This window comes from Meriones unguiculatus, chromosome 1 (genome assembly GCF_030254825.1).
Source record: "Meriones unguiculatus strain TT.TT164.6M chromosome 1, Bangor_MerUng_6.1, whole genome shotgun sequence".
In the NCBI taxonomy this organism is placed as follows: domain Eukaryota; kingdom Metazoa; phylum Chordata; class Mammalia; order Rodentia; family Muridae; genus Meriones; species Meriones unguiculatus.
The window spans coordinates 41,609,462-41,621,844 of NC_083349.1; the positions used below are offsets into that span (position 1 = coordinate 41,609,462).

General features: G+C 46.0%; 1 protein-coding gene across 1 annotated transcript in view; it reads left to right on the forward strand.

The window, feature by feature from the left end:
- Positions 1-5,521: 5,521 nt before the first annotated feature.
- Dock8 (dedicator of cytokinesis 8) overlaps positions 5,522-12,383 on the forward strand; it is a 203,293-nt gene continuing 196,431 nt past the window's right edge. Inside the window, exon 1 of the mRNA XM_021627643.2 lies at positions 5,522-5,701. Coding sequence (XP_021483318.1) covers positions 5,649-5,701 — 53 coding nt within the window. The 5' untranslated portion in view covers positions 5,522-5,648. The remainder of the gene's footprint in view (positions 5,702-12,383) is intronic.

Below are 12,383 nucleotides of genomic sequence, written 5' to 3' on the forward strand. Positions count from 1 at the left end.
TGACAGAGATTAACAGAAAGGAGAGACTTTGAGTTGAGGGGTGGAAAAGAAGAAGGAGCTTTTTGGTTTTGAGCTCGTTAGCTCTTTAGCTTTGGGCTTTTGACCTTTTCCTCCTGGGCTGTCAGATGAGCTAGCAAGCCTTCTCCTCCTGGGCCACCAGCTGAGCTAGCAGGCTTTTTTTTTTTTTTTTTTTCTATCTGGAACATAAGCTGAGTAAGAAAGGTATTTTCCATCTAGATGTGAGATGAGTAGGAAGGTCAGCTGGTCAGAAGGTCTCTCTGAGCTAGCAGGTTTTCACCCCAGGATCTGGCTCCTAAGTCTTCATTGGTAAAATTGAGTGATTTGGGATTTTCTTTCTTTAAAACAACAATCAGTATTTTGTCAGAACCAGGAGGCATACTGCCTACCTCATGCTGTCCCATACTCTTCTGGATGTCAGTTACTTCTCATTGTGGAATGCCAGGTGGAAAGAAATTTCTCCTGGAGGAACACCCTGCATATGCAAAAAGCGATTGTTATTTGCTTGTAGGCCCTGCCTATCAAGGCTTCATTTTTCTCCACTTCGTTTTCTGAGAGGACTTTGGTGTCTCCTCTCTCTCTGCTTGTGCTGTACAGTGCTCTTACTGCCTGGGATAGCCTCAATAGCACGTCTTTGCTGCTGACCTTGTCCATTAAGACCCACTTCCAGCCTCACTATAGCAACAAATCCATGGTGTTTGGTGCCAATCTCTCGACTGCCCTCCGCTCAAGAATAAGTCATTTCCTGCCTGAGCTTCCTCAGCTCTCCCAGAGTTTCGTTCAGTAAAAGGTTCCTGTGCTAGTCCACAGAGCCCAGGCCTCTTTTTCCTTCTGTCTGCGGGTCTCATTCCTAGACCATGAGTTCTAGGAAGTCAGAGAACAGTATTGTTAATTGTGTTGCTCCTGTTGTTGCCCGGTATGGTGACTCCGTGGGAGGATTTGGAGAATAGTTAGAAAGTGTGTGGGAAATGAGGGAACTCACACATTTCTTAATGAATTATGCAAACTTCTTTAGTTACAGAATAGTACAGTGTGACTCCTCCATGCAGAATACCCACATTAGAATGTAGTCTAAATCTTACTTTGAAATACTAAAAAATATCATATGCTGTTTTGAAACAAATACAAAAAACAGAGCTGGAAAGTATTCATCAAAACACTTAAGAGGGGGCTGGAAAGATGGCTCAGCTCTTAAGAGCCCTGGCTGCTCTTCCAGAGTTCATCTAGCAACCATGGTTCCCAGGATGGTTCTCAGGGTTCCCAGCAACCATCTAGTGGCTCACAACCATCTATAATGGGATCCGATGTCCTCTTCCTGTCATGCGGGCACAGGTGCAAATAGAGCACGCATGTAAAGAAATAAATACGTCTTTAACAATACTCAAGAGAGTAACACATGCTGATCTTGCTTCCTTCTGAAAGACACTGGGAACTTGGCCGCTTCTACTCAGGTTCAGTAATTAGCGGATGCGTGCTTCCACTTACTTAACTGAGTATCGGCTACCTGTGAGGCTTTGTTCTGGGCACTAACGATTTAACCATGAGCCAAATAAAGACCTTTGCCGTACTCTTGCGACTTATGTACTATCAGCATGAAGATTATAAATTAAAAATAAGCAAAATACATAGCACAGACAGTGTTCTCTTGTACTAGGCCTGTCTTGTGCCACCAAGAGTATACTGTCCTCTTACTATACACACATTTCATTCAAATTTGTTTGACCTTTCAACTTAGAAGACTAGCATATTAGATCAGGATAAGGGCTATGAAGAAGAACAAACCTGGAAAAGGAGTTGGGAAGTATCGTGGAAGGTGATATCTGAGCACAATCTGTGGAACCTAGGGAGGCTGTGGGGATAGTTTTTGAAAGAGGGGGAGGGATGTGCAAATCATCTCAGTTTTCTCTATAGACCAACCCCGGTGCATCTTGAATCCTGTTAGAATGTGTTTACTGACAGTGAGCTATACTTCCTAGCCAATTAGAGCACCAGCAGACCGAAAGAAGTTCTCCCTTGTCTCAAACACCGGAGGCTGGAGAGAGACCACAGGTAATGTAGGATGACGGCAGCAGGAATAATACCAGAAATGAGGAGGCCTCAGAAGAAAGTGGTGTCTTCTCAGGTGTGAGCTGCAGGTCCGCCCTGCTTTGACGGAGGCAGGCCTGTCAGTCACTGAGGGGAGGATACACTTGATCAGAGAGGCTGCTGAGAGACTACCAAAGGTGGTTGGCAGGGGCTTACCCCAGGGGCAGAGACAAATTAGACCCCAGTAAGCAAGGAGTGTATCAAGAAAGCCATTTGAAGTTTTTTGGTTTTTTTTGTTTTATTTTTTGTTTTGTTTTTGTTTTTATCCTGACACGAACTCATGGGCCAAGATGGAAGCTGTGAGAACACTGGTATGGTTTGTGAAGAAGCGGCACTTTATAAGGAATGTATGGCAGCCCCTGGAAGATGGTTAGTTAGATCTGCAAGGTAAAGGTGACGAAGCCAGAGCTGACACTTTCCTGTAGTCCAGAGAGCAGCAGGCAGGCTATGTTCTTCCAAGACAAAGGACTCCCTGATCCAAAGGCAGTGACATCGGCATCATAGTCGACTAAAAGCTGAAGCCTTGGCCTGTGCTTTTCCTCTACTGAATAACTTCAAAGTTTAAACCCGAGAAAGAAGAGGGAAGTGCTGACAGCAACAGAAATGAGCGATGCAGAGGGGCAGCCAGCTTCCGTTTGGGTAGGGGGCAGCCGGCTTCCGTTTGGGTAGGGGGCAGCCAGCTTCCATTTGGGTAGGGGACAGCCGGCTTCCGTTTGGGTAGGGGGGACAGCCGGCTTCCGTTTGGGTAGGGGACAGCCGGCTTCCGTTTGGGTAGGGGGCAGCCGGCTTCCGTTTGGGTAGGGGGTAGAGAATCTTAGCTTTGTGCAGCCTGAAGATGCTTAAGCTGTGTCACTGTCCAGGTGATCGGCAGAACCTTAGGACTGGAAATGGCCCTGCCCTCACCACCCTGTGATCTCAAACAAGTCCCTTAATCCATTAGATCCTCAGTTATAGAGTGGAATGATGTTATGAATTAGTTAGCTGGTTACTTTGTAAAGGGCTTGAAACAGTGCCCGGTTCGGGTGTCATTTAGTTGTTTATTAGATAATACAAGCAAGATGCAATTTAAAGAAAAATAAAGTCTGGGGAAATCTGAATGAGAATTTAAGATAATTGGTGCACGGTTGGTTGGTCCTAGAAGTCAACAGTAAGATTTTGTGAAAAGGAAAAACAAAATTAAGTGTCACAATGATACAGAGAAAGAGGAAGGCCCAGAGAGGCCAGCAAATGAGGAAGAGAGGTCTTGCAGAGTTAGCTCTGCCCAGAGGAATGAAGAGAGAAGCTTAAGGACAGGGAAGTAGGGAAGCATCGAGAACGCAGAAGGAAGACACTTGGTTACTTCTGAAGTTTGCTAGTGAACTGGGACCATGCACAAGAGCAGATAAAGACATGGCTAACTTCATATAGCCAATTTAATGACTTGAATTGTGGACTTGTTCCTAAGTGTGAATTGACAACGTGAATAACAAGCAACGCTCATCTACTCTCCGCGCTTAGGTGTCAGATTCTAAACTGAACAGAGTGCAACGTGAGGCAAGATGTGAGATTTCGTGCTATTCTCCCGACCACCTCAAACAAGTTTCCTTCATGGAAAAATCTGATAATTTAAGATGTTCTGTTCCATTTTACTTGTGTTTGTGTGGAAACAAGTATATTTTTGTTCTTTATGAAAGTGCATGCCAGAAACATTTAGAAACCCAAGACAAGTCAATCTGTAAGTGGACCAAAGGCTCTGGCAAAAACTTTTCATAGCATTATTTATTGCTTACAGATTGAAAATGCATATGTAACTATTCTTTTAATATGTTTCTATCTAAGTATTTTCCCATTATTCCATAGTGGTAAGGCTTTTAAAAAAACTGGCACTGGGAATGAACCCAGAACCCCGAGCGCGTTAGGCCACTGCTCCGTTGCTGGTCTCACTAAGTTTGCCACGACGGCCTTGCGCTCCCTTAGCAGCACACTGCAGGCCTTGAACTTGCCTCAGCCTTCTGAGCTGGGATTACAAGTAAGGGTTGGTTTGGTTTTGTTTTCTTACTGAAGACCTGTTTTCTTTCCGTCTGTTTTTATAGTCTCTGTGTTGCTATTCTGTGCCCATTGTCTTCCATGCTTAAAGGCATTGGCATGGGGGAGGGGAGAGTTACCTAATCGACTCTGAAGATTTACTCAACTACCCGCACAGGCAAATGCAGAGGAAGAAGGCTGCCAAGAACAGACTATGTATGGTCCACAACTATTTTAGTATTAGGTTACAAATTAAGTTGTATTGGACCAGTGCTGTCCAGTGAAAATGCAACGTGCCAGCAAATGTGAGCTAAGTAAGCATTTTTCTTTTTCTTTTTTCTTTTTTTACATTTTCTTAATGGGAGCTACACTGAACACAGGGAAAAACAAACAGGTGAAATTATCTTTAATAATATGTTTCTACACATAACAGATTCTAAAGGATCATTTTAACATGCAGTTAACACAAAAATTAAGACATTTTGCACTAGTTTTTTTTTTTTTTTCTGTACTGTCTTAGAAACCAAGCGTGTATTTAATTTCCAACCCATCTCACTTCAGACTAACCAAAAATTCAAGTGGTCAACAGCCACATCTGGCTTGCGGCTTCCGTATCTAGACACTGCAGCTTCGAGCCAAAAATAGACCCCTTTTGTATTTTCGAAGGCAAGCTGACAAGAAGGGATGCACAGCACAACTTGGACCATGCATATGACTTGAATTTGGCAGTCTTTTTCACCCTTCTCCTGTGGGGATTTTTTTTTCCTTCCAGATTTCTTTTTTGTGTCAGGCTGGTTTGGTCAGGTTTCTCCACGTGCAACAGAACTCAGCTGAGATGCAGGGAAACTCTCAATGCTATGCGTGGTGTTCCCTCGGGGGAAAAAGTTTTTTTCAGGTTGTGAGATACAAAAATAAATATAAAACAAACCCACATAGTCTACAGTATTTACTCCTGGGATGAATCCATTATAATAAAGTGTACCATGAATGACAGTGAGCATTTGGTTGGGGGAAAGTTGATGTCCTAAGGGAATACTTTTTTTTTTCCTTTTTCTTTTTCTTTTTAATGTCGTTTCCCAGGAACGGCGTCAAACCACCGGGAGGCCCCTCCGGAGCCCCCGGCTGCTTCTGCACCCTGCGCGCTGTCCACCGGCTCCGGCCGCCGGCGTTTCCGGCCAGCGCTCTCCGTCCCCGCTCCGCAGCCGCCGTTTCCCCGGGGTCAGCGGCGGGCAGCGCGCGCCTGCGGCCGGCGACTCAGAGCATCCGGAGCGCGGTTCCGCGCGGCGTCCACGCCCCTCGGCGGGCGCTCGGTGCGTGCCAGGCCCGGGCGGCGCCGTGGGGCGGCGGTGCCGAGCCCTCCCCCGCCCCCGGGAGCCGCGCGGCCAAGGTGGAAATGCGGAAGTTTCCCCGGCGAGGCTGACAGATGAGGCTGGCGGCGGCGGCGGCGGGCGAGACGGGCGCTGCCGAGGCTGTGCGTCCGGGCCCCGTCCGTCCGCGCCCCCCGCGAGCCCCGAGACCGTCGGGCCGTGCGCGCGCGCGCCATGGCCACGCTGCCGAGCGCCGAGCGCCGCGCCTTCGCGCTCAAGATCAACAGGTAAGGCAGCGCCGCTCCCGGCGGGATCCCGACCAGGCGGCGGCGAGCGCGCCCGGTCGCCCGAGCCGCTGCCCGGGGCAGCCTCCCGCGCCACCTCCCCAGCCCCGCCAGGCTCGATCCGCCGTCGCTCTTCCGACAGGTGGCGGGGCCGGGAGAGCGCAGTGCGCGCGCCGGGGGACTCGGCTAGCAAATCGCCGCCTTCCTTGTAACTCGGAAAAATAAAGATTGAAAAACAGGGAAAGAAGCGAAGTGGCTGAAGTCAGCTTTGCCTTGAAACAGATCCGTCCTCGGTCCAGGGTTAGAGGGCTTTTTCAACCCCCCCTTTCCAGAAAATATCTTGGCTCCCTGTGACATCTCTATTTTTATTCCTTGGTCCAAGAGGAGCCAGCCCTGAAGTGGAAAAAGTGATTTAAAAAAAAAAAAAAAATCCTTCATTTTTAAATAAGCCAAAAGGAATGAGCCGTGGCTGATGTTTAAAGGGTTCGAGCACTCCAGCGAAGCGAAGGACACAGGGATCTCCAGTTTGTACCGAGAGTGGCACACACTGCTCTCTGTATGTTGGCTGCTCAGAGGTCGCTGCCGCGTTTCCTCCACTGAAAAGTGCTGACAAGTATCCAGGAGCATTTTTTTTTCCTCGACCTGGGAAATCTAGACTGCCTGGCTGAAAGATAATGCGAAGGGCAAGGGAACCCTCTGGAGGATTTCCCGGTTGTTGTTTTGTTTTGTTTTTGTTTTCAGTTAAGCCTGTGGGAAGTTGATCCACAGCAATTCATCTTCCGGCTGCCGGTAAAGCTGGAGGCGGTAGGAATCACCGTCCTGTGGAGCTTTACTCTGTAGTTGTGAGCAAACCGTCTCTCTTCCCTCACTATTTCATCTGTCAAATTAGTTTAATTATTAATGTGGATGCTCTACATATGTTGCAGGCTAAAGGGTGCTAGCCTAAAGTCATAAATTATGTCATAATTTACAGTCTTACTATCGGAGCTTCCCCCCACCCCCATTGGACTTGCATGGCTGTTGTGGGACAGGAAGGACTGTTCGAAGGAGTTTTTGGTGGCGGTCGTGCTTGCCTGGCTGCTTCTCCTTACTTTGTCTCTGTCTTGAGAAAGAAACAAGCCAGGAAACAAGGAACAAGGGCAGGAAGATGTTGGAGATTCAGGAGGGGTGTTACGGGTCAGAAGTGAGTGGCCCAGACCTAGTTTAACCCTGAGGGCACCCTTGCAAGGAACTATGTGATTGGTGTAACCTAAGGGTTATGAATTAAGGCCTTTAGCCAGATGTGTTGGATTTGCCTATAATCCCAGCCCTCTGGAGGCGGAGACACGAAAATCACAAGTTGAATGCCGGTCTAGACCTAATACGGAGACCTTGCAACAGACAAACAGAAAGCAACCACCCAAAGACGACAGTGTCGGAAAAACCAAGAGTCCCAACCCAATCATACCTGCTTAAACATTTTGTTGCACACTAACTATATACCATTAGGCATACACAGTTTTCATTTTTCTCAACTTTGAGCTCTTTCCCCCTTCCTCCCCTTTCTCTCTGTCTCTCCAAGGGCTCGCTTTGTAAGCTCAAACTGGCCTGAACCTCCTGCTTCAGCTTTCTAATTGCTGGGTTTGGAAATGTGCGCCACCATTCCTGGTTTTGTGTCAGTGGGAATAATTGTAATGTCTGACCATATTTCTCCCTCTTCTGACTGTTAGGGGACATTAAGTGGAGTAGGGACAGGCTGCTTTTAATGCCTGGCTCAGAATCAGTGTTAAATAACTGGTCATTTTCACCTCTAATGTCATCATCTCTGAGAGCCTCAGAAGGAAAAGTAAGAAGGAGAGCTGAGGTTGGAGTGTTTTCCAGGCAGAAACCATTTGGCGCTGGGGCTGGGGCTGGGGCTGGGGCTTCCAGTGGCCACCTGCAGCTTTCTTGGGGCTGATATCTCTCATATGTCTCACTGTGCCGAGAACCCCAAACGTACTCATTGGAACAGAATGTCTGTTCTAAGGTGGCCAAGAAGTGTCCATTTAGGAAAATAAAATATGGTCTCTAATCTTCTGGAAAGAGTGTAAATTGCATTTTCTTTCTTTCTTTCTTTAGGGTTCTCTTTCGCCCTTTAATGGCACTTTGTATATTGGGTGCAAGAATCATGCCAACAATAAGAAAGTACCTAGTGTTGCTTTAACATTAAAACCCACCACTTAAAGGTCTCATATTGAGTTTCAGACGTCGTGTTATCCCAAAGCCTTAGGACACTCAGTTGTCCTGTACAGGAGATGTGGTCAGCTTTAACCGTCAACTTGGCGCAATCCAGAGTCACCTGGGAAGAGAGTCTCAGTGACGGGTTGTCTACATTGCTTTTGGCTGTAGGCATGTGTGGATTAGATTCTCTTCATTGTTGTTTGACGGAGGGAGACCTAGCCCGGTGTGTACAGCATCATTTTGCAGTCTTGACCCTGAGCTGGGTAGGAGTGAAGAAAGCTGATGCAACCAAGCTTGAGTGTGTCAATGCTCCTTTCCTGCTTGGTTGTGGATATGATTAGCTGCTTGAGTCCCAGCCTTGACTTCCCCAAAATGATGGGCTGTGACCTGAAATTCTAAACCAAATAAGCTCTCTCCTCCCCTAAGCTGGCGATATATTACTGTGGAGAAGAGAAATGAAACTGGAGTAGAAGGGGAAAGTGAAGCCGGAGGTGTAGTTGCACAAGGCCGTGTGCTTTGGTAGGGCCATGAAGTCAGCAGGGGCAGGACTGCAGGTTGCTCTTAGGTTTAGCACCCTTCGTTAGGCCTCTGCTAATGAGCCGCATGTTTTGAAGGATTTCCATTCAAAAGCCACGAATTAACTTAAAAAAAATCATCTCAGTACCAGCGTTGACAGTCTCTGAGAAGTGCATAGTGTGCAAACAGTGTGCTCTTTGCACTGTCAAACGTGGAGAAATCTTTTACCTTGCATGTCTGTTGATTAGTTTTTAAGTAGGTCAGACTCCACAAGTAAAACTGTTGAAATATGGCCATTAGGACCTCTAGTATACTTTCATCATATTTTCACCTTTCCATTTAACAGTGATATTCCTTAAGATATCTGTAGGGTGAACTACTTACTTTTTTTTCTTCCTGTTAATGAAATATTGTACTCTGACATATTAAAAATTACAGTTGCAAAGAGCTTGACTCTGTGCCCTAGCTTCAACAAGGAACGAACAGTCTTACAGTCTGTGAAAAATGTTCCCCACTGCTTTCAAATTTCTGTGGCTTCCTGCAGGCAGCATTGCCCAGCGCAGAGACAGGGCCAAAGCCAGAGGAAGTGGTGAATGCTGCCAGCAGCTGTCTCCCCACACACTCACAGGCTGGAAATCATTGGCTAGGGCAGGCAAGGAGTATCTAGTGTGGCTGTATCTCCCCTTGGATACACTGAGACATTTCTTTAGAATCTATAGCTCAGGGAGATAGAAGAGAAAACTATACCACTGAATTGTTCTGAGTTGGAAGAGTAAAATTTCTGGTGAGCAATATGCATTTGTCTTGACTTTAGTTTTTCCCTGATTGTCATGTGGAAGAAAGACTAGATCTGAATTAAGTAGTCACAATAATGTTTGTGTTGGGCTTTTACGAACTGCTGTATTAGATGTATCATAGTTCTTCAAGGAGCATTCTCTTGTTAGTTAGTTCTTTGATTACTTGCTTTTGTACTTGCTGAGTAATTAGTATGTCACTTGGGGCAAGAAGTGACATATTATTACCAATGCTCTGAAGATTCATCAACAAGACCTTGGTTCCTTTTCCTTTTTTTTGTTTGTTTGTTTTTGTTTTTCCAGACAGGGTTTCTCTGTGTAGCCTTCGCTGTCCTAGACTCGTTTTATAGACCAGGCTGGCTCTGAACTCACAGAGATCTGCCTGCCTCCTCCTCCCTGAGTGCTGGGATTACTGGCGTGTGCCTCTAACCCGTCTTCTTTTTCTTTTTATGCAGTGTTGAGTATTAAACCTAGGGTCGTGTGCACGCTAGGCAAATGTTTTACCACTGAGCTGTAGCTCAGCCCACTTGTTTCTTTCAAACACAGAATTGGTGTAGAACTTGATCAGGTGTTAAAGTAAAAGAAGAGCTTTAGATGAATATATAAGCTGATGTGGAGGTGGGCTGGGGTTAATGACCTTCTGGACACTCAGGGCTGAAGGAAGTAGAAAAAACAAGTCTTCCACGTTTACAGTCCTTTCTGCATTAGTTAACTTTTCTGTGGCTGTGATAAAATACCATGACCCAAAGCAGCTTGCTTGGAGAAGAAAGAATTTAAGTTGGCTTATGGTTCTGGAGGAAGAGTTCGGAATGAATGGGCGGGAGGGGGAGGTGGGGAGGAAGGCATGGCAACAAGCTGTCCGAGCAGGAAGCTGAGAGATCACATCTTCAACTGCAAACAGAGACAGCAATCTGGAAGTGGAGCAAAGGCTGTCAATGCTCAAGCTTGCCCCAAGTGACATACTTTCTCCAGCAAGTTTACAGCACTTCCCTAAGAGGGTTTGGGGGTTCAAATACCTTAAACTCGTGGGGAGCATTTCTCATTCAAGCTACCACATTTGCTATATGGCAGGTATGGATCTAAATCTTCATATCATAGCTCACCTACTTCCATGAGTTAGGGACAATCACTGTCTTCATTACATAAACGGGGAAACAGAACACAGGACAAGTTATATAAATTTTCATCTCACACAGCTAATTGAGGTCAGAGCTGGGATTTATATTCAGGCAGTCTGTCTCCAGAATCCTGCCCTCCTACTCACTGTATCATGATGTGTCTTGGTTTTGTTTTCAAAGAAGTAACAGTATTTGCTATCTACTAAGAATTGTGTCAGACAGTCAGAGTTCCAGCACTGGTACAGGAGGTGCTCTCTAGTCCCCACCCCTTGATGCGGAGCTAGTGGCAGCTGCTAGCTACTGGAGAGGGAGAATATTCTTTTTGATGTTATTTCCCACACACCAGTGGGGCACCCCACACCCATGTACACCTGGGCAGGACTAAGTGGATTTAGAAAGGCATGAAGTTGGAAGGGGGCCGTGTTGAAGGGATTTGAGAAGAGTTGGAGGAGGGAAATGTGTGGATACAATCATATTGTATGTATGTATGAATTTCTCACAAAGAAAATTATAACGAAGAAATAACAGTTGAAAATTCTTAGTATTGATTTGATTAGTGTATATCATATATATTGAAATATCACACTATATTCAGTAAATAAGCAGTTACTATTTGTTAATAAAAATCAAACTAAAACAATTAAAAATTTAAAATTTTCTAAAAAGAGAAAGAGACACAGTCAGGTGACAACAGCATTCACCTGACAACCTGGGAACGTACCCTGGATGGAAAGACAGAACTGACTCCCCGAGGTTGTCCTTGGACCTTTACACACTCCCATAGACACGTACGCACATTCATACACCCCACCATGCACACGTGATAATAATATCAGTGAAAACCTTTTAAAAAAAATTGAACAAAGCATTAGGCATACCAGTCATCATTAGGATGATTTTTTTGTGAGAGATGAAACCAGGTGCTGTAAAAGAATAAAATTACATAAAGGTTTCATTCAAGGACAACCCCAAGTTACCAAAAACCTGTACTTCAAGCTATTTAGAAGGCTGGGGCAGGAGGATTGGAAGATCAAGTGCAGCGTCTGCAGCTTAGACCCTGTCTCAAAATAGAACGTAAAAAGAGGGCTGTGGGTATGGTTCAGTGGCAGAGCACTTGTCCAGCATGTTCCTGGCCCTGTGCTGAGAAAAAAAAAGTAAGAAAAGGAAAAGAAGGGATGGGGAGGTGGCTCAGGGTAAAGGGTTTTGCTGTGCAAGCTCGGTGACGTGTGTTTGATGCCCAAAACCCACATGCAGGTGGAGGCGGAAGGGATGGACTGGCCTCATAAACCTGTCCTCTGGTATCATGCCTACGTACATATACACAATAATAAGCAAGAAAGTAAAGTTTAAGGAAAGGCAACAGCTTGGGGCTGGAGAGATACCTCTAAAAGCAAGTCCCTGTCTTGCAGAGGACCCTTCATGTGAAGGCAGTGTTTACTTCCTTGTGGGCTTATGGAGAGGAAACGCAGCATCATAGGGCTCCCCAGGGGGAGAGGTAGAGCTCGCAGACAAGGTCTCCTGCCTCAGCTCTCCACACAGCTAGCGAAGGGACAGCATGATGTCCACGCAGCTAGAGAAGGGATGGAATGATGTCACAAACACATAGGTCTTCCATCCTCTTTAACAAGGATGTGAAAGGCGGGAGGTGACCCTACTGGTCTTGCTGGAGAACTCAAAGAGGCAGGGCCACTTAGGTCCTTTCAATGGCAAACAGCTAGACAATAATATTTTGGGCATTTTTTTTAAAGGTTAAAGCAAGAGAAATATACTATTTCTGGTCCTACAAGCATCCAGGCTTATGACCTGTCAGCTTGCTCTATAGCCCAGGTTGGCCTCAAACTCATGATGCTCTCCATGCTTCCTCCACCCTTGTGCTTGGATTACAAGCTTACACTACCACACACTGCTTCCAGGCCTTTATTCTTTTAACTAAGGTTCATCATTGCAAATAGCAACACATGCGTGCAAGGATGCATACAGGCATAGGATCTAGGTGCCACTCCATGAAGTAATTACCTGAGGGAGCAGAAAGGAGAACGGAAGTTGCAAGCAGAACAG